General features: G+C 45.8%; 2 protein-coding genes across 2 annotated transcripts in view; both read left to right on the top strand.

Annotated features, from left to right (window-relative positions):
* LOC119456164 (cytochrome P450 3A24-like) overlaps positions 1-23,060 on the top strand; it is a 92,916-nt gene extending 69,856 nt beyond the window's left edge. The window contains exon 15 of the mRNA XM_037717790.2: positions 22,765-23,060. The gene's annotated coding sequence lies outside the window, so the exon portion shown is untranslated. The remainder of the gene's footprint in view (positions 1-22,764) is intronic.
* The window catches only part of LOC119456945 (uncharacterized), a 69,744-nt gene that overhangs the window by 17,530 nt on the left and 24,509 nt on the right, over positions 1-27,705 (top strand). Inside the window, exons 5-14 of the mRNA XM_037718764.2 lie at positions 5,049-5,165; positions 8,905-8,993; positions 9,130-9,275; positions 11,219-11,334; positions 11,411-11,555; positions 13,985-14,145; positions 16,199-16,290; positions 19,586-19,729; positions 20,481-20,643; positions 22,661-22,737. Of these exons, the coding sequence (XP_037574692.1) occupies positions 5,049-5,165; positions 8,905-8,993; positions 9,130-9,275; positions 11,219-11,334; positions 11,411-11,555; positions 13,985-14,145; positions 16,199-16,290; positions 19,586-19,729; positions 20,481-20,643; positions 22,661-22,737 (1,250 nt within the window). The remainder of the gene's footprint in view (positions 1-5,048; positions 5,166-8,904; positions 8,994-9,129; positions 9,276-11,218; positions 11,335-11,410; positions 11,556-13,984; positions 14,146-16,198; positions 16,291-19,585; positions 19,730-20,480; positions 20,644-22,660; positions 22,738-27,705) is intronic.

The raw sequence follows: 27,705 nt of genomic DNA on the forward strand, positions 1-27,705 counted from the left end.
GGGTGGTAGATGAGGTACAGGCGGGAAGGCCTCAGCAACCTGGGTCTGAATCACGTGTTGAAGGCAGTGTTGCCAGATGGCACAATGTGACATAGCCAAAACAGACGAATATTATAGCCCAGAAGTAGCCAACCATGCAGTGAGGCAAGAGCAGCTTGTATCCAAAATGTAGCCATCAATTCTGCTAGCGTAAAATCGCAAAAAAAAGTGAGTCATGGAAACAACCGCGTAACGTTTATTTCATTTGCAGTAAAGGCGCTAACAAAAAGTATCAAATACGCGGCCGCACCAGGTGTTTGACTTTACCAGCACACAGCAGTGAAAGTAAAAAAAAATATATATATCACATATGCAATCATCAAGAACACGCCCACGCAGAGGGGTTGACTACAAGACGTAAGACACACGAAGAAAAATATCAAATAGAAATCATTCGCCATGGTTTCCCAGTGGCTAAGGTATAACTAGGGCTCTGTGTTTTCGGATAAATCCGAAAAAATCTGATAAACACTCGCCGGTAAAATTTTTGCCAATTCGAATTGATCCGATAAACTCAGATTTTAACGGCCAATATGACCCTGTTCCGTTCTATATCGAAAGCTTTATTCTATTCTATGTTCTAAGCAGTCATTGATAGATCGGCCGGTTTGGCCGTTTTATACTTTACCTCGCGTCAACAGTATCTAGTAGACCACACCCATCGCACACTTCTTCTTTCTGGGGTTTTACGTGCCAAAACCAGTTGTGATTATGAGGCACGCCGTAGTGGAGGGCTCCGGAATAATTTTGACCACCTGGGGTTCTTTAACGTGCACTACAACGCAAGCACACGGACGTTTTTGCATTTCGCCTCCATCGAAATTTAACAAAGGGCTTGTCGCGCATGGAGCGACTGTCGCAGATCTTCATAGATACTACGCTGCTGTCGCTGAAAAGTGGAGACAGACAGTTGAAAGGAACCTTTTCGATGCACTTCAGTACACCAGTGAGTCGTTTTGGTATAGTGTTCAAAAAGTGAATCTAAATGTGAAGCATGAGTTACCCCGCGCGTTCGAAACTTATGCACCGCTTTTTAAGTTAGTGTTTCTTGATACTGGCTACATGTGGCAACTCATGAGTGATTTTGCGAACTATCAGAGCAAATAATCAGTAACATTGTTGAACCCCTGTCGCTTTGGTGACTTCACACTGTCCAGTAGCCAGTGCTTTCTCGCTGCGCGCTGAGTCTTCTAGCGCAAACGTTCAAAGGGCATTTTCAAAGTTGAGAATCATCAATCGAAAGGAGCGTGCTTCCGTCAGTGACAGCAACCTCGTAAAGTATGATTGCGTCTATTACAACAAGCTTTAAGGTTGTAGTACGCACAAACGTAGGTGTATTGTATTCAAGTATTTGTGCTTGTGTGTATATGTGTTTGTGTGTTCAAACCTTCCAGATAACAAAAATACGCTTCGTGTGTTCTGACGTTTTCGTGTTCGGATATCATTTCATCTAAGATGTTGGAGTATTAAGAATAATGCAAGATTAAACTCCGAATTTCCGCCAGAAAATAAACTCCGAAAAACACCCTCCGAATTTCAAGAAATATAAACTCAGAAAACACGGAGCCCTAGGTATAATATTACCTGAAGCTCTACAATACAGTGTTTCTAGCCAACATGATGATGACGATGATGATAGTATGGTGCTGTTCCTTTTGTAACGGGCCGACGCAGAAATTTTTTATAGGACGAAACCCCGTACATCACGCCATGCCATGGACGCAGATGCGGAAACAAACATAAAAAGGTTGCACCGTCAGCTGGTCGACCGTACAGCGAATCTTAAAACACGCTTTTTTACGATTCCTGATCCACATAAAAATGTAGCCCAAAAATACCCACATAGCCAACTTATCTAAAACACAGCCAAACAAAAATTTAAGTAGCCCTATTTGGCTACAAATAGCCCAATCTGTCAACACTGAAGGCCCGGAGCCAAAGACTGCGTAGGCTCGTGCGTGAGAGGTAGTAATGAAAGCTGACACGCAACCTCTTCACGGATAACGGCCTTGATTGTAGATTGCAGCGGCTATTGATCGGAAGACGGGAAACTAGCTGCAAGCTTGGTAGTGTGTCGGGCGTAATGAGGGCTTGGCGGGGGATCGTGCGCTGCATACGCAAGTCGTCAAAGTTCTGACACAATGAAACGAGTGTAGCGATTGTGGTTGGATTTCGCGCGATCAACATCTGAAAAGCGTCGTCCTCGATGTCCTCCAGTATGTTCTTGATTTTCTCCTCCTCAGTCATGGTGGGGTTGACACGGCTGCAGAGGTTAAGCAGATGCTTGATGCAGCCCGTGTAATTTTCTCCTGGAAGCTGTGCACGTTCACGCAAGTGCTGCTGTGCGCGAAGCTTGCGGGCCATAGGCCGACCGACGACGTCCATAATGGAAGTATTGAAAATAGACATTTATGAACGAAAATAGAAATTTATTGTTTATAAGACAGTACGCCCCTCAATAACCGACAGCGTGCAATAGGGGACCAGAACATTCTTCTTAATGCAACTAAGGGGAACGGGCTCTACGGTAGCATCAAATGTTCTGTCGGTTGCAGGAGAACAGGAGACTGGGACACATTTGGCAGACAACTGCGGTACGACGGTATCTGCAGACACACAAATGGCACTTTCACTTTTGTAACACGGCGGGTGATCCAGAAATACGGCCGGAAGGTTCGAATCTACAGTTATTTCACCCGTTCGGCAATCAACATTGGCACCACACAGCTTCAGAAAAACAAGGCCCAGAATTACGTCATGCGTAGCATGAGGTAAAACTACGAACTTCGCGTTACATGTTTCACTGCCCAAGCTAACTTTCACACTGCACAGACATACAGGGTATAATAGTTATCCACTCACTCCACGAAACATATCGGCACGGTCCCATGAAAACAGCACTTTTCGTCCTAGCAGGCGTTTGAATGCGAGACTCATTACTGAAACGGTCGCTCCTGTGTCCAATAAGGCCATTGTTGAGACGCCGTCTACACGCACACATACCTTATTTTTAAACATGCAAATTGGCGGAGGTATTTCTGTCAAAATCGAAGACTGTCCAGCGGCCTCACCCCCAATGGCCGCGCTGACTAGTTTTCCGGCGAAGGCGACGGGTAACGGCGCCGGGGAGACGGTGAGCGGTGTACGCGAGGAGCACGCGGTGTTGTCAAGCTCCGATCGGAGGCAGGGGAATGGTTTCGCAGTGTTCCCGGGGTCTCGTTGGATATACGGCTTGGGTAGGTGTACGTACGGCCAACGCGTTGCTGGCCAGGTATTGTTGATCGGTCGTACCTCGGCGGCTGGCGGCGTGGTGGGGCCGCGTTACAGTACCTGGCAATGTGGCCCTCGACACCACAGTTGTAGCACAATGGAGGAGGGCGATCGACAAAATGTCGCTCAAAGCGCTCAGCTGGCAGAGGTCGTCGAACTGGGTACATCATGTGAGTACGCTCAACAGGAGCCGCACGCCACTGTGCACCACGGTTGGGTTGAAAGCGTTGCCCATATCGCTGTTCTGACGAACACGTCTCCGAATGTGCCCACGCAGTTCCAGTCACATCGACGTCCTTGACAAAGACAGACGGTGGAAAAGTAGCGCATGGTGCTACGGGCGCTGAGTGAGATACTGGGTACGTATCCGGCAGTTGAACTGGGTTTTACATTAATTCATTGTGTCGCCGCAGTTATTCGCGTACTATTTCACGGATAGTAGAGGCAAGGTCGGTGGACGGGCTCGTATCGACGCTGGCGACAGTGGTCACGTTTGTCAGTCGTCCAAATTTGGGTGCGATACGACGGGTCCTCAACGTCTCAAACGTGCGGCAGTGACGCAAGACATCTGAGACGGAGGTGAGGTCTTCTCTACATATCAGGAAATTGTAGACGTCTTCTGCAATACCTTTCAAAAGATGTCCGACTCGGTCTTCTTCAGACATCTGCGGGTTTGCTATCTTGCAGAGCTTGAGCACCTCTTCTATATTAGTATATGTCTGTCCCAGACTTTGAGCTCTTTAGTCAAGCGTTCGCTCCGCGCGTTTCTTTTTTTTTTGCATCAGAGTCGCCAGAACATTTTTCTATTTCCTCAACAAACCGTTCTCATGTTGTTAAAAACTCTTCGTGATTCTCGAACCACATCAGTGCGGTTTCTCTCATAAATAGGACGACGTTGTCAAGCTTGGTGACCGAGTTCCAGTTGTTATATCGGCTCACCCGATTGTAGTGCGTAAGCCACTCGTCCACGCCTTCTCCCGCACTTCCCGCGAACGAGCGTGGTTCCATGTAATGTTATGTGGGTGCAGCTGCCGTTGACCCTTGCGCGGTTGCAACTGGCGCTGGGTCTGGTCCTCCGTGCTGTGGCATGATGGCTGTTGTCGGCGAGAGACTGGCAAGGCGTCGACTCCGGCGAAATTCAAGCGCTTGGGACTCGGTAGTACGTCGAGTCATGTACCCAGCACCTCCACCACTCTGTTACGGGTTATTATGTTAAGAGAGGGTTTATTGGGACACGACGTAACCGACAGTCTTGAGCGTCAGCCTAGGTTGTTGCTGTCGTTGCCTCAAAACATGGCTCGTACCAGCCTAGGTTCCGTAATCGCTTGGCCAACGTCCTTTTCTTCCACACTCCTTATCTGTGTCCCAATACAGCTTATGGCACCAAACCAAACAACACAAGACTTTCAGGCTTGTAACAATAGTGTTCCTTATCAATTATAAATTTACGAATCATCCACATTTACACTATCATAACGATTATATGTGTGAACTTAGAAAATTACGAATGTTTGGACAAATACAAGACATTACAGTTTTCGCGTGAAGGAGCTGGGGTACTCGCCAAAGAATGCTTGCACATTAATACATTTATCTTCGATACTGCATAGCCCTTCTAGATAGGGTGTTGCAGTGCCGCTTTGAATTGTGCATGGTGAGGAACTCTGTTGGGATGTACTCTCTCAATGCGACAAAAATGACATTTTTCGTGGTTTTATCCGTAACTTTTTGCATTGCAGACGTTGACGTTTTCCGACCCTTTGCTGGACAACTCGATGGGCGTCGCCCCTGTTGAGCAGTGGAGGAAGATTCGACCAGCTGCGAGTCCAGCATTCTCCACTGGGAAGCTGCGAAAGGTGATCAGTCTTGTCTCTATCATGTCGTGACATTGGGCACGCAGAGGTTTTATGGCGGCAACGTCTGAACCGACGCAGCAAGGGTGTGTTCAAGTTCTGGCTAGCATTGAAGTCGGTCTCCATATAATGCTAAGTAGGAAGACAGTTTACACAGAATGCATTGAAACGGGTTTGAAAGATGTCTCTGCAACTTGACATCACGTCGCGTCGACAAGAAAAGCTAGGAAAACCACGTATTGTCGGTGTAAGTTTGAACGCTTTGCGGGTGCGAAACTATTAAACGCACAACTTAGCTTACATTCAACGTGTAAGAAAGCGCGACTGCGTCTTCATGCGTGCAGGTCACTTTCCCGTCGAGTTTCAAAGCATTCGGCGCAGTCATCATCTTGTGAGTACCGCAAAGTAGGCTACATCGTTTTCGACGGCAATGCTGTCATCGCGAAACTGTCACGTTTGCCGGCTTCGCCAGAATTGGAACGAGAGTGACTGTTGTCCGCTTAGCTGTCTATTTAGACGTCTACGGCGAGTATTGGAAGACAACCCACTAACATTTTGCATCATTTAAACACGGTACTAAATTCTGCATCAAAGGGAAGAATACAAAGAAGCCATCGATATAGAGATAGCAATGCACATGAGTGCATGATGTGATATGTGTCAGAAACCTTCGTTTGGTGAATGCTTAAAGCAAACTGAGACAAAGCCTGCAGTCTATAAGATTAATAGCGGCGGGAAAGCTGAGAATAACTTTCTTTTATTGCGAAAACAATTATATGGACACTCCAAGTGCATTTCTGCCGTCGTCGTCATCGCCGTGAGGTTGCGTATAAAGTGTAACGGCGATAAACTCGTCGCCGTGCGCCGTATGCTGTATGAGCGATGTCCGCGAGATCAAAAATGACGTGAGTCAACTTCATTTGATGGTCCCATTTTTTATTGGCGCTGACTCGTCCGTACGTCGAGAACCAGTCTTCAACATCTGCAACGCACGGCGGAGAGCAAACACGACGTCTCCGGTCGTGCGAAAGGCCGCGAGGGATGGGAGGGAGGGAGAGGAGGCGACGTTTAGCTGCGGCACTAAATGTGCATCTTGCGATCGGGCGCAAGGGGAACTGGCGACTCAATCTCCCACACGAAAGGAGGAAAGCGGGATGGCAGCGCGGGAGGGAGGGTGCGCGGCTTCTATTCTGCCAGGAATTGCGTACTTGTACTTTGCGCGGCTGAGCACTGTCGCGCGCTCCATATCTTGAAAGGTATTTCCACACGACCCTGACCTTTGTATGCGCGGTGCTTTCGCCGCTCAGTTTCCATTGAAGCGATAGACCACACGAAGCTTCGGTCACTGCTACAGCCGTGCTTGCTCACGCCAGCGTATTGACAGTGCTTGTCGGCGGTCATCGAGTGTGATCTATTCATATATATATATATATATATATATATATATATATATATATATATTGTTTTTGCATTCTTATGCTATATGCGATTGAGTTTGTGTCAAATCATAATATGCAAGATAACAGATTGTGATTGTATACTGAGAGTCAATTGACACAACTGTATTATAACAATAGTTTCTATTCAATAACATGAAAGTATCTGCATGTACTTGTGCTTAGAATACTCGTATATCAACACTTTATACGTGACTGTTGATTTTTGGGTGTCTTCATTTGGTGGGCGACTTGCCCAGGCTTGTCTGTCCTCGATGGCTGTTGTTGGGGAGCTTGCCCAGACTTGTTCAGCTTTCTGTCGCCAGGTGGTTGATCCGTCCGCTGACGCTGCTTTGAGGTAGCTCCTCCTGATTGGTTCACGGGGCGGCGGAGTTTCCGGAACTTTCCGGTGCACTGCACGGAGCCCGTAAGATGAGCTTCCCCGGAAATCATACAGATGATCTTGCACTCGTGTTCGTTGAGGCCCGCTGGCGTAATGCCGACCTGTTGGCCACAAAAACCGCATCTTCCATCGTCAGGGTGTGGGCAATTGTCCACCCTGTGTCCTATAGTCTCGCACCGGTAGCAGGCAGGGATCGTCTTTTTGTAGGCCCTCACTGGGACGCATTCATGGTTGTAGTGGATATATCGTGGGAGCCGCCGCCCGACGAAGGTCACCACTGCCACATTTGTGGTCCCCAATTTTCGCACGAAGGCTATTTCGCCTTCCCTCCAGAAGAGCTTCGGTTTCAAAGAGGCAGAAGTTTCCTCTTCACGGACGTTAATCACGCCCTTACACACTTCGCCATTGAGTTTCAAGTGTCCCTTGAATGGGTAGGATGATGCGCCTACCTTGAGGTCGAAGTCTCGTGCTAGTTTGTCAGCCACTTGCGTTGAATGCGTGCCGCACAGCACTGTGTTTTGGTCCCACACTGGCCAAACCCCACAGGTCACTTCGCCCACGTAGTGGGCCACTGCAGAGCCGATGTTGCCGTGTTTGAAGGATGCTTTGAGGTCCAGAGTGCCGCGGGGCTTCAGGACCACAACCAAGTCTTCATAGTGCAGTCGAGGTGTCTGTCTCGGTCTCCACTGGTTGCCCATTTTCTTCTGCAGCGGCGGTGCAGCGCGAGCATCGCCGGCGTTTCCGTTGGTTGATGTCAGCGGCGTCGTGCCGGCGCCACCGTTGGTTTCCGCGTTGTTACCTTGCGTCCGACGTTGCCGAAGGTGCACCAGGGCTTGAAGGCATTCATTTTCGGTGAGCATCTGGTCCTCATGTTGTGTGGTTTGTCAATTTGTGCCCAGCTCATGGCTGCTGGGTCATAACCGATGATCTTGCTCACCGCCATGGAGAGAAAGTTCTCGAAGCCGGCAGAGTCGAGCCGAACCCTAATGAGGGGTTAGCTCACCGCGGCGTGGCGGATGCAACACACTGTTCTAGAAGTGCCGAAATTGGGTCCACCTGCACAAGACCGGTGTCCACAGGTGCCTCTCGTCTTCACGCATCTGATGGTACCAGAGTTCCGGAGATCCTATGACTTGAGCCGCGGTTCCAGCCAAAAATTGGCGGAGCCGATGCACCACTCGTCTGGTCAGCGCGTCCGAACCAGCGTCTCCTCACCGCTGTCGCAGCTCGCTCGGAGCCAACCATCCTCCGTCCGCACGTGTCGGTGACCGGGAGCATAATCACTGAGCCACGCAAGCGCTTGCCTATTGGGCAGCGGAAAAAAACCCTATAAACGCAGACGCAGACGATCCGAGCCTCCGCCAGTATGGTGGCGCTATCTAGTTAAGGCGCAGACGACGAAATGCCATTCAGACGAGGCGCGCAAAAAAAAAAAAATCGCGATCCCCAGTTTCCGCCAGTATGGTGGCGCCATCTAGTTAACGTGCCTGCAAACGCATCGTGCGCAGCTCGCCATGGACGCCGGGCGGACAGTTTAGACCGTTCTCGTCAAAACGAGGCGATCGAAGAGACTTTGTCGCGAAGACCCTGGTGTGCGTGGTGCCGAAATTGGAGCTACTCTTGAGCCGCTCCACCAGCTTACGCTGTGACTGCGCTGCGTGTGCCGCGCAGGCCTGTGACCTTTTTTTTACTTGTGCACTTTAACTTCTTCGCATCTAGTGTTCTCCTTGATTGCAAAATTAACACGTTGCTAAGAGAACTAAAATCATTTGGGAAGATTTTTTACTGCACTTGCACGCGCTCTTAAATTTTTCGAACGCAATTAAAACAAGCGCTTTATTCGGCGCAGAACATTTTTCTTCTGGCTTGAAACCTTTTATTCTGTATTTATTAATGAACGCAGATGAATTACTTGATCGAGGACTGCGCAGTAATTACTGCGGGACACCTAAAGAAGGCAGCATCCAGTAGAGAAGACATCGATGTCAAACAGTAAGTATCCACACGTTCTGGGGAAAAAAGAAACAAAGGAATTACTGGGCGCACAGCATGCACTCGCGCACATCTTCCGCTATTTTACGTAGTGCTTTAAGAACATACCGTCGGCTCGTTCGTTTCTGCTACGTAGGTTCTTTGGTAACTACGCCCTCGATGTCATTGCGAGGTGCGCGTTCGGAACAAGGCTGGACTCGCACTCTGACCAGACAAACGAATTCGTCACCAGATCGAGGCAGGCCTTCTCTGGACGCATCACACCACGCCTTTTCCTGTTTGGTGAGTGGGGTGTTATAACTACGTGACTGGTGTTGGGCGTGTAGCTTGATGTGCACATACTTCTGATAGGCGAAAATTGAACTCATTAATATTTTAAAAACGGGTTAAAAAGCAGCTGGATACCTTATAATCACGACATCAATAGCTTTCTTGTTCAGGTAGGTTGAAGATAAGTTAAACGGTTCTGCTGAAGACTTCATGAAATTATGCAGTTCAGTTATCAAATAAAGCCATAAGACAATGAATCACAAAAAGAATAAGAATGAGCCGAACCTACATCTGAACCTACATCCGAGAAACTGAGCTGTTTGTCTGTATAATTTGTCTGTATATGTGTACAACGCCTCCTAAAAAGACATTGATGTGTATGAAGACCTAGAACTGGGAGGTTTAGCCAATGTGACTCACGGCCATGGCAGCGGACGTGAAAGAACGTTTCAGCCGCAGGCGTCTCGCAAATCAGGAGCTTTAGAAAACACACACACACACACACACACACACACACACACACACACACACACACACACACACACACACACACACACACACACACACACACACACACACACACACACACACACACACACACACACACACACACACACACACACACACACACACACACACACACACACACACACACACACACACACACACACACACACACACACACACACACACACACACACACACACACACACACACACACACACACACACACACACACACACACACACACACACACACACACACACACACACACACACACACACACACACACACACACACACACACACACACACACACACACACACACACACACACACACACACACACACACACACACACACACACACACACACACACACACACACACACACACACACACACACACACACACACACACACGCACGCACGCACGCACGCACGCACGCACGCACGCACGCACGCACGCACGCACGCACGCACGCACACACACATGCAAACGAACGTAATCCCTTAGTTCCTATTCTTCTTCTAGCCTAATTCATCAATCAGCGGCGCACAGTTTCTCACCTCTTAGTGTCACCGCTACAGCTTTTTTTTTTGTTCAAACACCTTACAAAAAGAAAACCACAGAGGTTACTCTAATCACGTCACTATGGGTTAATAATATGTGAAAGGCGAACATTATTTGCAAGAAACACCCAAGCATTCCATTTCCGAATTAAACTAGTTACATTAAATTACGTCTAGGTTACAAAGTTTACGGCACAAGTTTATGTCGCAAGGTTGAGCGGAATTGTCCTCAACCTCTAGTTCGGTGCTTGTACGTTTTAAGGAGACCATGTAAACCTAAACAGCTGGAGACAAGTTATTCGTTCACTTTACCTGATTACGCACGCAGCACTCCGAAGCGCGGCTCGCAGTACAACCCTGCTGTAGGTGGCGTAAAGGGAAGCCTGGTTATATACGGTGTGATAAAGCTGTCCATTTCGCCTCTGCTGCTGACATATAGCTCGGCAGGCGACAGGCGAGGGACTGGCGCCGATTACAGACAAACACTTACCCACATTGATATGAGCAGAAAACATTCATATGGGCAGCTGTCCATCAAAAGCGTTAAAGAAATTTGCAGGCGGGAACTACAGAAAAATTAAGAAATAAATAAATAAAGGAGAAAGAGAAGGAAACAAAGAAGATATCGAGCGAACTAGGTAAAAAAGCTAAGTTAAGCAGTGAGTTTCTATAAGCAGATTTTTTTTTTCAGATCTCTCTCCAACGTCTTTGTCTATTACTACGGGCTACATTGCTCTGAATCCTCTCTAATAGAGACCTGGAAGAGCATAACTGCGTACAAGCGCAAGCTTCTGTTGATCTTTTTTTTCTTTGGTTCGTTTACAAAAAAAAAAAATGTTATTCCTGCTTTCTAGCGAACTTGAATTTTCGCATCTACATTTCAGTCGTATTCCCGGCACTCGCAAAGATGCTAAGACTTCGACCCTTCAACTCGGCCATTTTTCTGTACTTCAAGCAGATATGTCAGAACATCATTAAGGGCCGACAGGACAAACAATCGGTGAGTGGCATTTACTCGGCGTCCAGAAAGCAATCGTTGCATGCTTGTCATTTACGCGCGCCTTTCTGTTCACTAGCACCACGAGGACTTTCTGCAGTTGATGATGGATGCTCAGGAAGGAAATCTTGGCTCTACTTCAGAAAATACCACTGACCGTGACAATCAGTTATTCAACCTCGGTTCAGACGTGAAACCAGATACTTCGTTTTCGTCGAACAAGAGTAAGGCAATATTGATTCGTTTTAGAAGGGTCCTGAACCAGCCCTCGGGCTTATTTGAAAAACACAGTGCGCGGATAACATATGCTGTTGTGAAACTTTCAGCCAAATTTTGTAGTCGTGCGTGCCGCATGGAGCTCGCAAATGGAGTGCGAAGTCACCTTTTTCTCAAACAAACTGTTTTCAACACAAGCCTGCTCCTCACTTTATTCGGGCTTGTATATTTCGTCTTATAGCAGATTCCCATACGCGGCTGCTATTGGCCAATAGTTGACATCAATCAAGAGGGGTATTTGTATCCATGCGCTTCTTCCTACTGTGAGTGCGTGTCTATTGAAGCAGTTTAATACACAAGCAGAAGTAAGCGAAAATCTGCGTTTTTAATTTCGACAGGAATTACATATCTCCAAAAGTACGACTATCGTATTGTCGCCGACTATCATCTCCTAACGGTCAGTCGCGCCTGCCTGCGTAGGAATGAAACTTTGGCCCCACTGCTTATCAATGTAGTAGCCATTGGTTCTCGCTAATTTCGATTAGTTTTGAACAGTAAACTAGCCTCGAATCACGCGAAACTTAAGGTCAGACGCCACGCATGCTTGCCAGCGCCTGCTGACTGCTGACTGCTCCTGGATAGACACCTTGGCAGACACCGCTTCGTACTGTGGTATTGACAGCGCTTCAGAGTACACAAGTTGTAAATGGCTAATATCCGTCAGTCAAGTTGTCGCAGGGCAAAGCCGGTCCGAACAATCAGCGCCTCCTCCATTTTTTTCACGACGTATAGCACGGCAAGACTATAGCCAATGAGCGCGTGCGTGCACTCCAGCCCTGTCGTGCACAAAGCAAACGCTGCACATACGCACTATTGTTGCACGTAGCTACGGTCTGTTACGCGTAGCCTATACACCGCGGCTACCACGGCCTTCCGCAACGAGCTGGCTCGATGAGCGCATTTCGGCTCGCTGAGGACAACCGCGTCTGCGCGTCGTAGGTGCAAAAATCGTAAATAGTGGCGTTTAGGTCAACATTCAAAATCAGTCTTGAACTGCGCGCCAAGGTGACGTTCAGTAGGCGGAGCATTGTGGGCACGCCCCACTCCACCGTAGCATTCGTAGTGCAAGACGCTGAAGAAGGAATTGCAAAGTTTATAGAAATAATCCAGTGTAACTTCAAATGCATTTCTAGACTTTTGGTAAAAAGTGCTTAGGGTCCCTTTAACTGCCCAAAACAACCCGTATTTTAATATAGACTCTACAGCACAAATGAACGACAGCGACCATTACAAGAGAGGAGGATACAATAAAGTGAATGTTAATAAGGATGCAGGTACGATTATCTGTTCGAAGCGCGTGAATAACAGAATTCACCGAAAGATTTTCGCCATCATTGTTGCTTAACCCCTTACTGCAATGCGTTGAGCGCCTTACTTTAGAGGGATTGTAAAAAGCGAAATAGGTTGACCTGTACTAAATTACATTTCTAAAATACTAAAACAGAGCATTTTTGTCGTAGGTGAGGGAAAGCTCGATAATTCACAAATGGCGCAAGAACAATAGACGGGTGGAGACGTCACCCTGAAGTTCCCCGCACTAACTCACCGTGAAGTCATGGATACTGACGGCGTCTGCTTGGCCTGTAGTTGGTTATCTATCGGTAAAGATGGACTACAATGTAATGTAAAGGAACCAACAACAGAACTGAAAAAAAAAATTTTGAGAACTTACACCAGGTAACAAGGACAAAAAAATATTCAATATGCATGACGTCACACTGACGTACTATCAGCGCTCGGTTTACCGGTGAGCAATTACTGAAACAGAAGTTCGGTCATCATTTTTCGCTTGTAGTAAATAACCTCTTGTCGCAAAATAGAAATAAAATGAAGTTCTCATAGAAAACTTGATATGCGTGAACTAATTTAATGTTTCTCCTTAGTGTTCCTTTAAGAAATAGAAAGCAAAACCATGTTATCTAAAAGTGTCTGCTGTGTGAATTGGAAGATTACAGTATGCGTCATGATTCTCAGCGTTCATTACAAGCATTTATATTATAAAAGTAAATGACAATGAAATGATAATATCTGCGGTCATTAAGAATTTAAAAGCAGCAATCACTATGCTCACGTAATGAACCGAACCGAAAACAGTAAGCCTGCACACACAAATCTCCTGCAGGTGAAAAAAACGTGACCTATGGCTTACGAGTCAGTTATTGTGAGTGTACTGTGGGTTATTGTGAGTCAGTTATTGTGACTGCAAGAGCAGAGTCAAGCAGTAACAGATCTGTTGTTTTAAGGCGTTATTCTAGAGGACAGATTGGTTCAGCGTTTCTCCTGTATACTTCTCACCACGAGTAATTTGTTTTGAGTTCTGCATGGTTATCCACGACACCATTTATATGACACTGTCGACGTAATTATTTTCTTGCAGCATTGACGGAGGACGAATCAATGGCACAATGCGTACTGTTCTTAATCGCTGGCCAGGACACAACCTCAGCTGTCATCTCGTTCACACTGTACTTGCTAGCAATCCATCCCGACGTGCAGGAGAAGCTGAGGGAGGAAGTGGACGAGTGTTTCAAAGTTCACGTAAGCAGTCCGAGTTACTTTTTTTTTTTTTTCATTACCTCGACCGATCAACGCTTTCGCGTACTGACTTTACCAATTGTTTATCATTCGTTTGCAGATATATCATGAAGTCGTGAGTTATTAATAGCTGCATTCCACCAGAAGCCCAACTTTTAGCTATGGCAGTGCTTACATGATGACCATTCTGCAGCTAACTGCCGTGATGACTGGGTGGCTAAGGCGCGGTGCTTGGGCGCCCGAGGTGGCGATTTTGATTCCGGTTGATGGATGTGGAATGTGCACTTAAGTTTAAGAACATGTTGAGGATTCCCTGTCTTTTAATTAACGTTAGGCCTAACAGACAGGAAGACGAGAAGAGAGCGGTGTGGATCAGAGAGCAAACAGGGATAGACGATATTCTAGTTGACATTAAGAGGAAAAAAATGGAGTTGGGCAGCCCTTGTAATGCGTGGCCATCCACGGCATCCACCCAGGTGGTGAAAATTAACCTGGCCTCCCTCGGCCCCTCCCACATGGCATGTGTCACTTGGGAATGTTAAGCTCAATGATCCAATCGATCATTCAAACTGAAGCTCACATCGACATGTTAAACAGAACGACTTCGATCAGAGGACTGGGGCGCGGATGGTGTATTCTTGTTAGCTTCAATAACTTCCGTCGTATAAGGAGCGAGGTTCTGGATGCAAACTTTAAAGTTTTGCCTTTCTGAAGTTAAGGATGCCTTCGTGAAGGATTCCGCGTCCATACTCCGTTATTCCGTTATACCAAAACATGATATAAGAGAGTCTCCATCATTCCACTGCAAGAAAAGATGGACATTGCAGACAGCTCAAAAAGAATGCTTTCTACGAGTGCTGCTTGTATTCCATTGTGTCGCCTCAGCTGTATTCTGAATTAAGATGCAGAATATTACCTAAAAAAGAAGCTGGACGCGCCACTTTGAAGAGTACTGTGTAATACTAATACCATGTGATTACAGAGTGAAGTGCTCAGATAAAGGGCCTATTTTGAACGCCAGGCCCGTAGCCAGTTTTTTTTTTTTTTTTTTTTTTTTTTTTTGGGGGGGGGGGGGGGGGTGCCCACTTCCTGAAGGCCTTGACTATTTGAGGGAAGCAACTAATTTGCAGTAATTATATTCGATAAACATCTCGGTATGTGAATTGTATGACTCTTTCAATACTACTTTATTAATAGTTTTATATTTTGCACTTTTCAGATGAATCTTCCTAATAGTTTTATATGTTTATGTGGACGATTCGCCTCAATATTTTTTATTAATAAATATAAAACAGTGTTATTCATAGGCAAAAATAAAAATACGAAGAGTGGAAATATTCGTTTTACTGAGGCACACTCAAGAATAGCTTCACCAGGCGTCTGGCGTGGAACGGTTGGCACTTATCTCGTCAGGTCGGGTGCGGCGTCCTCTACTCTTTTCTGATGCTCCGGGTCGCTTACGTGGCGGCCCGTTCGGCCGATGTAATCAGCGCCGTAGGACATGGGCACGCAAAGATTTTTTTTTTTTTTGGGGGGGGGGGGGGTGGTGCCCTGGGGCTTCCCCCCCTCCCCTCCCCTTGCTACGGACCTGATGAACGCTATCTTAGAGGAAGACAAAGCGCTGCACTTGCGAGTGAGTGCCTAATTTTAGCTATTGACATATTAGGAGCGTTTAGTATAGCTGAGCTACGGGGGGCCTTTAGAGGTATGGCTAATGTCGCTGTCGAACCATTCATTAATTTTGGAAAAAATATGCGTCATGTCAGCGATGAGCGAATACTAGGATGTTAGCTAATACACCTTCTTTCAGAGAGCCCACACTTTAGAAACGAGCGTGACAGAGTATTCCCCAATATTTAATGGAGTGAAAGAAGAAGGCTTTGCACGACGTCCACAATGCTGTGGTCTATGTTCCGAAAGTCAGATTTTTCGGCGTTCATGAAAGTGCAAGTCTGCGCATTTGAAAAAAAAAAAGAACATCAAGCAATTTTGAAAGTGGCAATGTCTCTGGCTTCCCTTCAATGATACGCTGTTGTTGTTTTCTGTATTGTATCAGGGAGAACACCCCACCTTGGACGTGGTCACAAAGCTCAAGTACCTTCACTGTGTTGTCTCCGAGTCTCTTCGAATGTATCCTCCAACGACGCGGTAAGAACATTCACCGAACTGGCTCGTTGGAGATGGAATGAATGCAGATTATTGCAGATCGAATTTATTTGAAGTTTCTGCCGAAGAGCTGAGCGTGGCTAATGACCGTCGTTGATCTGACGCAAGTCGCGGTCGGCCCCATAGACTGATGCATAATGGCAGTATAATACCTGATTATAATGTCGCAAAAGGTTTTTACATGTTAATAGAAGAAATTTGAAAGGAACTACTGGTGGGAGAGGATAAAAAAAAAACTGCAAACTTTCAGCGGCCCTACATATTGCGGAGCCATAATGAGAAATTAACTGATGTGTCGAAGTATATTAAGATAGAAATGGCAAGTATCGTATCGGTTACACTTGATTTGCTAGTATTTTGTATCTATTTCAAACTCTTGTCGGCTCGGTATCTTTTACCTGTATCAATGTACATTTGGAAAGTATTGTTTCTCAGCCCATACCGTAAGCAATGTGGAAACCACCGCCATGGAAACAGTATTTATGTTTAGTAACATACTTTGGCTGTTATTGCGTATACTTCCTAGAAAAAGCACAATGGAAGATTCTTGTGCAGATTATGTTTATTTTCAAGAAAGCGCCTCGCGTTTTTATAATTAAACATCTATGCCCTATAAGACAAGCCTCACCGAAAAAGATTCTAGAAAGATGTAACTTATTATTTTCCCCCTTTGCGATAAAGAATGTTCTCAAATTGAGCCTATACATTTATGACTGGGGGACAGTCAATACATCGTGGATTTTCTTGTACAAAAAGAGAAAGTCGATTATATCGTTGTTTGTACTATGTATTTATAGGGCCTAGTGCCTGGTTGCACGTTGTTTTTTGCCAAGCCGCCTAGTGCATTGCAATCCAGAAGTGTGATAAGCGAATATTGAATAAATTATAATTAATATATTCTATGGTGGCTGCTCATTTCTCGTTGAATTTCCGCGAAATATCTGAGTGTGTAGAGACCTACACCACGGCACTACGTCACGAAAATGCGCTGTCGCTGTCGTCGGAATTTAGTTTCGTTTGGTAGGCACTCCGCCGCCGAGCCGCCGCCCGTGTCGCGCCTATACCACAGCAGCTTCTGGGTTTCGCGGGTGGTTGTGCGGTTCCATCTGCGAGGTCTTTATTCTATTATTTTGACATAACAGAAACGAAGTACGTGAACGAGCTGAGTAGCGTCGAAATACGCAAGAGGCTAAAGTTTTCATAGGTTTCCTGTTGATGAAAACCGTCGCAAGCAATGGGCCGCCGCTGTAAAAAGCGAAAGTTGGATTCCGATACCAGATCATCCATTATGCACGACACATTTCGTAACCGTTAAGCTTCTCTTTTATTTTGATTGGTGTGCATTAGCCAACCTACATATACGATCTTAGGATCATTATTAGCGTGTCATTACAATTCCTTGCCGCATTGTGGGAAAGCTAGATTAGGATTAGCCTTGAATGTAGGTCGAGCGAGCAGATGCCCCACAAAGCACGTCACATTCAAATTTATTTTCCCCTCCAAGAATTGAGCCACCTGCAGTGTAGATATCTATATCACACGTTCACGTACGCAGGCAGCACGGTCACATCTGCGTTTATTGCAGTGTGGATGCCATAAACGCGCCTAAACGTGTAAACGTGTTAATTAAATTTCGAGCGCCAAATAAAATGTACTGTGTTAGCACAGAGTTGGAGCGATCGGACGGCTGCGTAAAACAGCTAGCTCACATTGCGCAGGTACCTCGTCGGTCCCATCACCGAGGCGATCGCTTCTATGACCGCTCACGGCGACGTAGAAATCGGCTACAGCTTGTTCTTAACATGAAATAGTGCTTAATAGAAAAAAAAAATATCTCGAATTTGCGCGTGTTTCGTAAAGCAGCGCCCAGTACTAAATCACTGGCGCGATCGGGAGCAACGATACGACGGCATTTCGTCTCGAGAGACGGAAATCAAGCACCGGCCGTCTCAGCGAGGCGGCTCGGCTGGCTTGCAAGTACTACGTTTCGTTTGCTGTTCGCACCAACGACACCGACAATACCAATTCATTTAAGCCCAGGTTATTGGTGTTTTCAAAAATAAGCGCACTATGATGAGCAACAGGCCAGGTCGCAAGCGCTGTCGATCGTCCGTCACCGCGGCGGTCAGCGAACTAGGCCTAGCGTCTCGTTCGGCCGTATACCGACGGGGGCGAAATGCAAGAACATGCACTGGGTGCACATTAAAGAACCTCACGTAGTCAAACTTAATCCGGTGCCCCCACTACTGTGTGCTTCATAATGAAATCGTGGTTTTAGCTCCCCCCACCCCATTAAAAAAAGTTGTCGCAGTTTCACCTGAAAGGTGAAGCATCAATTGCGATAGCAAATTTGTAGAGAGATATACGGAGTAATGATATTAGCTTTATCAGCTGTATAAACTTGGACATGCAGCAGCACCGGCAACGCGCCGAACTGTTGTCGACGCCGTCGGCATTTTGCCCGCGTTCGCTCAAAATGCGTGCGGCGTTGGTGACTGTTGCCGGAGCCTCTGATATAAATAGGCACTTGGTGCCGCAGCTAAACGTCGCCTCCCTTCCCTCCCCCTTCCCCCCCTCCCCCACGGCCTCTCGCGCATCGGAAGAAGGCGCGTTTGCTCTACATATATGGTGATTGTAAAGGAGGAAAGAGACGCCTACTTCTGCAGCCCTTAAGGAAGCACGGCGCAGAACGCGCGTTTGTTCTCCGCCGTGCGTTCACTCCCCGTGAAAGAGCGCGTCCCTCGCGCCCTTTCACTCGCACATACAGCGTTCGGCGGCGCGCGGCCACGATTTCATCTCCATTGACGTCATACGGAACCTCACGGCGACGGCGACGGCGACGGCGACGGCGACGCCGACGGCGACGGCGACGCCGACGGCAGAAATCTGCTTTTGAGTGTCCATATAATTGCTATCGCAATAAAAAGAAAATGCGCCATCCGTGCGTGCAACCGGTGGTGGCGAACGTGGGCGGAGCCTACGCGACGTCGCTATAGGGCCTAAAATATATCGACGGTACCTACCTCTGTTTACGAACATGGTGTAGGTCCTTAGCACGCGAGGAAAGTTGGTGGAGTTATGGGGGGGGGGGGGGGGGGGGAGGCTGCTGTGAGATAGTTTGGCTCCCCTGCTGAAAAGCCCTGCTAACGCCTATTACCAAGAATTGAAAGAATATCTAATCGGCACCTTTACAAGAAGGCCAGGTTGGGGGGTGAGTTAATGTCCATCAGACGTACCACTCAAATGTGAAAAATATTTTTCGCGTACTTAATTCCAGAATTGAGCGATCACCATATGAAGACTACGTTCTCGGAGACACGGGAGTGAAGGTGAAGAAGGGAGAGCTGGTAGCCATTCCCGTTTACTCTATGCACCACGACCCACATTACTTTCCTGATCCTTTCAAGTTTGATCCAAAAAGGTAAGCCAAAACTTTTTCAACGCCTAGGAGCTATTCCATCCCTAATGACGTTGTGGTAGTGGCCAATTGTGCTTGATGTGCTAGGTGCGGACATGCGCCGATCCAGGTTTTTTTCAAGGGGGGCAGGTCTGACTTTCAGATATTGATGGATGTTGATGATGATGATCATTGCACGGATGCTCACGATCAATACAACTACTACTACAACTACTTCTCTACTACTACTACTACTACGAATAATAATAATAATAATAATAATAATAATAATAATAATAATAATAATAATAATAATAATAATAATAATAATAATAATACATTTATGCGTGTTCCAGTGAGCGATCTAAGGACGCGTTTCTTTTTTAAACAAAAAGAGTTGGTATGCATGTTTGCAAGCATGCCGCTTTACTTCTGAGCCAGCCCCAATGCAAGTCATATCCTGATGCATACAGACAGCAGTAGTGCAGCTCAATGTCAGGTCTGGTTGGATATGAAAGGAACAGAAACATTTTCTCGGTTTCTCTTGAATAGCCATTAATTAAACCTTTCCTGTCTCTCCAGAGCAAAATAACACTAACAGCTTGCAGGAAGTCCTTAATGAGCTTCTCACATGCCATACGTTGGCGCTGAGCGCACAGATTTTAAGGGAGGAGGGTGGGATGGCGGCGTCACGACCCCCCCCCCCCCCCCCCTATATGCGCGCATGGCTGCGGCGGATGTCATGGAAACAACATGGATAGTCAATTTTTTGCAGGTTCAGCGACGAGAACGTAGAGTCCATACAACCGTACACGTACTTGCCGTTTGGAGCCGGGCCCCGCAACTGCATCGGCATGAGATTCGCCCTGCAAGCCGTGAAGCTGTCCATCCTGTACACCATCCGCAACGTGAAGGTGGTTCGGACTGAAAAGACAAAAGTGAGTTCTAGTGCTTGCATGAACTCGGGGGCTTTGCGCGTTGCAGCTATTAGCGGCTGTGCTGAGAATATACGCATCGTAGGGAAGGAGGAGGAGGTGTGCTGCTTGCTGCACGCGGTCGTATAGCCTTGCAAGAGCTGCTCGCAATCGCTCTGTCCTAGCGCCACCTATGATCGGTGGTAGGGTCTGAAGTCCCATCTCAGTACGTCTGAAAGACGGGCATCTAATAACACAAAAGAATACTAATCACGAGGAAGAATTTCAACCGGGGTGTCACATGCTTCGCGCGATTAATTACAGGTTACTTTATTGTCCCACCAACACGGATGGCCATTAACACTGCAGCTAGTATTTATTGGTATCAAGGAGAATTACTAAGTAAAGGCTTTAGGCACTGGTGAAACACCTGCAGTTACTCATATGTCGTGGACAAGTTGTATTGCAGGCAACAACTTCTTAACGACGTATGGGTCCCTGCTTAACCAGCTCCTTAAGCTTATCCTTTGTGTCACCTTAGTTTTTTTTTTTTTTTTTCAGATTAGGAGTTAGCCTTAGGGAGTGCGGGGTAACGTTCTTCTTCTTGACGTTCCGCATTTGTCGATTCTGCCTAGCCTCTCCTGCCCAGTTGGTTTGTTTTTCATAAATAAATAATGATTATGAAAAGGCATTTGATTCAGCAGAGATACCAGCAATCATACAGACATTGCGTAAAAAAGGAGTACAGGAGGCATATGCGAATATCTTGGCAAATATCAACAAAGATTCCACCGCTACCTTAGTTCTCCACCAGAAAAGTAGAAATTTACCTATTAAGAAAGAGATCAGGCAAGGAGACACAATCTCTCTAATGCTAGTCACAGCCTGCTTAGAAGAAGTATTCAAGCTCTTAGACTGGGTAGGCTGAGGAGTGAGGATCAACGGTGAATATCTAAGCAACCTTCGGTTTGCAGATGACATTGTCCTATTCAGCAACAATGGAGACGAATTACAACAAATGATTGAGGACCTTAACAGAGAAAGTGTAAGATTGGGGTTGAAGATTAATATGCAGAAGACAAATATAATGTTCAATAGCCTGACAAGGGAACAAGAATTCAGGATCGCCAGTCAGCCTCTAGAGTCAATAAAGGAGTTCGTTTATCTATAGGTCAATTACTCACAGGGGACCCCGATTATGAGATGGAAATCTATAGAACAATAAAATTAGGTCAGAGTGCATACGGCAGACTTTGCCTTATCCTGACTGGGAGCTTAGCACTGTCGTTGAAAAGAAAAGTGTAAAATTATTGCAAAAAATATATATGGGGTTTTACGTGCCAAAACCACCATCTGATTACGGGGCACGCCATAGTGAGAGACTCTGGAATAATTTGGACCACCTGGGATTCTTTAGGGTGCACCTAAACCATAGTAGGCGGGTGTTTTCTTATTTCGCACACATCGAAATGCGGCCGCCGTGGCCGGGATCCGATCCCGCGACCTCGTGCTTATAGGAGCCCCACACCATAGCCACTAAGCAACCACGGCGGGTTACAAACATTGCATTCTACCGGTGCTAACATATGGGGCAGAAACTTGGAGCTTAAGAAAGGAGCTCGAGAATAGGTTAAGGACCGCACAAATCGCGATGGAACGAAAAATGTTAGGCCTAACGTTAAGCGACAGGAAGAGAGCGGTGTGGACAAGAGAACAGACTGGGATAGCCGATATTGTAATGGACATTAAGAAAAAAAAATGGAGCTGGGCAGGCCAGGTAATCTGTAGGATAGATAACCGGTGGACCATTAGAGTTACAGAATGGATACCAAGAGAAGGGAAGTGCAGACGAGGACGGCAGAAATCTAGGTGGGGTGATGAATTAAGGAAATTTGCAGGCGCAAGTTGGAATCAGCTAGCGCAAAACAGGGGTAATTGAGATCTCAGGGAGAGGCCTTCGTCCTGCAGTGGACATAAATATAGGCTTATGATAATGATGATGCTGATGGGGAAGCTAATGCTACTTGACCTTGTATTTCAGGTGCCTCTGGAATTCCAGAATGGATTCATCACCCTCGCAGCCAAGGACATCAAATTAGGAATCCGGCAGCGGGGCTAGCAATTGACTTTATTTTTTTCCTCAAGCGATTTACATTTTGAGAACGGAGAACTGGATGTGTCAACGGCTCCATCTATATGTGTACAGTAGAAAAAAGTAGTTTTCCAGTTGTGCAGTGAATATTATTTCTGCAACACGAAGTGGGCAAAAAAAAAAAAAATGACAGCCTAGAATAGTTGTTGCATGTTTTTTCGCGTTTATGAGGAAATTTCCGTATATTTTTATTGTTGTTTCCTCCTCTTCATCTCTAATATTTCAATACCCTCAGTCCCTTACCCGAAAAGGGATCCGAAAGCCGGATTAAAACACTGCCTAACCTCAGTGTCTCTCTGTAATCTTTTTCTTGTTTTTTTTCCTGGATGTATGCGCTTTAGTAAGATGAATGTCATTGTACAAAAGGTGCGCCTGCTTTGCAATAAAAATAAACAATGGCGTCTCGCGCGTGTCCTTAGTTTTAAAATACGGCTAAGCAGCATGAGAGAAGGGGGTGTGTGGTCCTACATCTAAATACACATCGAGCACTATATTCATCCTCAGTATTCACTTGCATCACTAGTATTCACAAGTTCAATATTGCTTAGGGCATTGAAAACGCAGCAGTGGATATCGTCTTAAGGAAATAAACGGATATGATAGGGGGAGTGTTCCTTCGAATGAGTGCAGTAACATACGATGATTCTCAGAATCCCACAAGTCTTACGAATGTCAAATGTCATGGTTAATAAATAGTCCAGAGCAGAAACACCCTTTAGATTACATAAGACATTGTTATTGATAGCATAAGACCAATTATTGTTCAGGCGAGAAGAACGAATTAGACCATGTAGGATGCATTTATTGGAAATCAATTTATAAACATGCCAACAGACAGAAAAAACTACAAAAACAAACATGACTTCCCGCTTGAATACAACAAAACTATTATGTACAGCGGAAACGAACACCAGGGGATGTGATTTTTGGAGAACGTCACTGACATCGCGTTTATCGTCTTGGTGGGATATTTTCTTGCATTACGCTAAGTTGGGCGCGCGCTGACTGGCACGGAACGATGAAATGAGAACAGCTTAGATCTTGCTTCTATACTCTACAACTTCCTTCCCCAGTGTGAGCCAGTACTGCAGCAACATAATCGTGAGGAGGAATAAACTTTTATTGTAAGAAAGAGATTCTGTTTCATTGTCAACTTGTCGGGGCGCTCAACCGCTATATGAAGTCCGCGCTTCGGCATGTTGCTATACAGATCGAGGCTCGTTCAAAATGTATTGTTATGACGCAACAAAAATTTGCGCTACCTAACAATAGTCTTTAATCTGGTGCCATATTCCGCGAAGTGCGAGCCAAAAAAAAGAAAAGAAACATTAAGAGTGCTGCACCGACCACAAGTGTTAACTTGAAGGCAAACGGCATTTCAACAGTCGTATCACCCTCTCATCATCTGCCTACGGACCCTTAGGTGTACACCATGTGAGTACATAGGCCATTCCGCTACATGTGACTAAGTCCTTCTGCTGCACGTGCGTACGTTGCACCCTCCATTAGACCGTCTTCGCGAAGACGCCATTAGTGGGCGCGGTATTCATTGTTATAGGTAAGAGGCGTTCCGAGCGCTTCGAGGTAATATACCTGTTCTGCGCCGTCTGCAGGGCAAGCCCGCGAGCACTGTGACGATTCTTTGCCAATTGATATATTAATCTATTACCACTGGTCTGGCCAGGAACTCAGCAATAGCTGCGGTGCCCCGACGGGAGAGCCAACCAAGAATGGTGAAAAGAAAAGAATCCGCGCAAAATGTCAGCGCTATATTCAAGTGAAACAAGCGAACGCGATTGCTTTTTTCGTGTCAAACCCGTGGCGAGAGGGGAAAGAGAACGACAATACGCCGTGTCCGGGCTACGAGTTAAGTGCGGTTATGATGGCCGGCCGGGAACAAACAAAGGTGACTCATGAGGGCGTGGTTGTTATGAGTGCCTTGCGAAACTTGCGACGGCCGAGGTTGGAAACGCTATTGAGAGGACGATGAATGCCGTTTGCGTGCCTTTCTCTTCTCTACAGCTTCTTTTTGTAAAGTTTTTCTTTTGAAAACGAAGATTTATTTGGGCACCCTCCCGGACTTTCCTGACCGTGGCGGCTGGGTGCTGTTCCTTCCCACTCCCCATCAGTCTCAAGTGCGCTCACACTATGTGTAGTGTGCATGCATTATTTGCCTTTGCCACACACAATGCATCATCAGTGCCTGAAGTTTTGTAGCCACGGCTACCAGCTTAGAATTTTAACTTGCTGGCCGAACATAAAATTTTCAATTTTATTGGGTGAGGGAAAGGGCATAAATAGTGACGTGATGATGTTAGAACTGAAGCTAGACAACGTGCGACAGGCATACATGCTGGACGGAGGAATCAGATTTGCAAAGTAAGCCGTTTCAAGTTACTTCATTTTGCTTGGAAGTCGCAATAGAAATTCCGCCCTCACCGTTTCGCACCAGCCGCTAAATTTACACGACAGAAAACGGATGCTCTAAAGGCCTAAATGATGAAAGCATGGCAAGAGCTCAAGAAAGTGTGTGTTATGTAATATTCCACTTTCTTTTGTCCACTGGTCGGGAAAATTTTGAATTTCTTTTTTGTATTTTCGGACATTTCCGAGTACTTTTACTTATTTATTTATTTAACTGCACACATACATCTTTGTGTCTTCTTATCTAGCTCCTGTGCCTTCCTGCACTAATGTGCAGAACTTTGTTAGCGTGCATTCTGGCCGTATTCAGTGTTTTCAGTACATTTTTCATTTCATTTTGTCTGCGATGCGACGAGTAGAAGCCACAGTACCACTAAAAGTCGCCAATCCCTCTTCAAAATTACGCGAATAAAATTAAACATAAAGGTGGAGTTGTATGAAAACAGCTTAACCGTGAGAAAAAGAAAAGAAGGGACCAGTGGATGCTGCATAGAGATCAAATCAGCGCTCAGTATCACGTGAAAATACACAAATGTTATGTATAGTTAAATTTCGAACTACTATTTGTAAAGACAACTTTGCACAACGTAAAACGAATGTGTGGATTGTTGCAGCAGTCCACACATTCGTCCACACAAGTTTTGCCCAAGCTTCGCTCTAGGTTCTTAACCATGCATTATTCGGAACTTTTATTTCGTATTCTCTGTTTCTTTTTGACAGACCTCACGCTGATACGAGCGCACCGAAATGGCATCATTTCACTATGGTTATCATGTGTCTGTCCTCCTTTTTTCTTTCTTTTGAAGGAAAATCAGACGCTAGTTTCTCCTTGGATGTAATCAAAAGGCCTTGAGTATACTTGACTGCACAACGAGGCGCTTACCTCACGTGTCATTAGACGACACAGACCTTGCAGACATACACATTAGGGCATCGATGCACGCCAGAGATGTTCTGTCGAGTGAAACGGTATAGGACATTGTCTTGTTGACAGAAAAGTTTCTTGCAGAAGGAAAATATGCTCTAGGTCATCTACACAAGTTATGTACTACAGGTCCTTAAGGGCTTTGTCGCTCGAGTAAAAACATTTGGGGGGTTTACGCCCCAAAACTGCGATATGATCATGAGGCATGCCGTAGTCGGGGACCCGAGATAATTTTGACCACCTGGGGTACTTTAACATTCACGCAATGCAATGTACACGGGTGCATTTGCATTTCGGATCTACCGCAATGGGGCCGCCGCGGTTTGGATTTGATCCCGCGCTTTTGGGCTTAGCTGCGCAACGCCGAATCCACTATGCCACCACGGCGGGTTCGCTCGAGTTATAATGAATCACGATGGTAGCACGGCACAATGTGGATTATACGATGTGTTTTAGGACAGACTGAGTCATTATTAAGCACTGTGCGCAGCAGGAATTAAGAGATATATTTTACAGCAATACATAACTCTCAGCGGCGGGACTTATGATATCCATGGTGAAAATATATGAATGGGAATAATTAACTGAAATTTATGATTTATATTCTGTATTCCCGCTTTTAGGAGGCGTGCCGCCGTAGTAAAATGCAGAAAAAAACGTACCGATTTGATAGAAATACCGTGTCTAGCGTAACTTTTTTTAAAATTCGGTGCAGAAGATGCGCAGAGAAATATACATTTTACGCTCCGGTTGGCATTGTGCCTCGCTGCATAATATTTCGGTAAAAAAATACGTTGACGGGAACACCAAAATGAATTTCGCCACACATTTCTAATAACCGTTAGTGGACGCAGAATCTCTACAGCATGTGCATATGCTTTATGGCTTGGTGGTGTAATTACTACAACTACCCTACTATTTATAAAATCAATGAAACAGGAAGTTTACGAATTTCATTTATTTAGTTTATTTAGTCATGATCAGGGAGATCATGACGTCTTCTGCCGTGAATAAAGTTGTACCGAAAAACTTGTATCCTAACCTATGATGCCCTATGTTTAATAATCACTTGAATTCTACCATGAGAAATCCGATATAAATAAGCACGAAATAAGTAAGAGTGATCCTTGTATTTTAGAAAAGGAAATAGAGACGAAAAGAATGCCACTATGTTAGCCAGATATACTCCAGCTTATATAGGTGGGTGCTATACGGACGCTTGATGTGAAGGTTATTTTAACACACTTTCCTTTTTGGTCATGCTTACTTGCTTTTGAAAAATGAAGATCTGCCTTTGAACAAAGGTCTCTCCTGTCTTAGGAGATTCTAACATAGTATTACACGGTGTAGTATTATGGCTTCTTAAACTCCCCAAAAGCAACGCTCCGTCTTTTCTTTTATTTCAAAGACATTTGATGTCCACTGCGCCCTGCCCTCGACTCACTGGTGCGATCCAGTTTCCATCTGCTTTCAGCCTTCGATACCTGTCTAAAGTAAAAGCTGTCGTGTTTGAAAAAGGGGCACAGATAATATGAAAAGAAGAAGGTATAAATTAAGATTTCCACATCTGGCATGGAGTGTGCGT

This window comes from Dermacentor silvarum, chromosome 6, assembly GCF_013339745.2.
Source record: "Dermacentor silvarum isolate Dsil-2018 chromosome 6, BIME_Dsil_1.4, whole genome shotgun sequence".
Lineage (NCBI taxonomy): Eukaryota > Metazoa > Arthropoda > Arachnida > Ixodida > Ixodidae > Dermacentor > Dermacentor silvarum.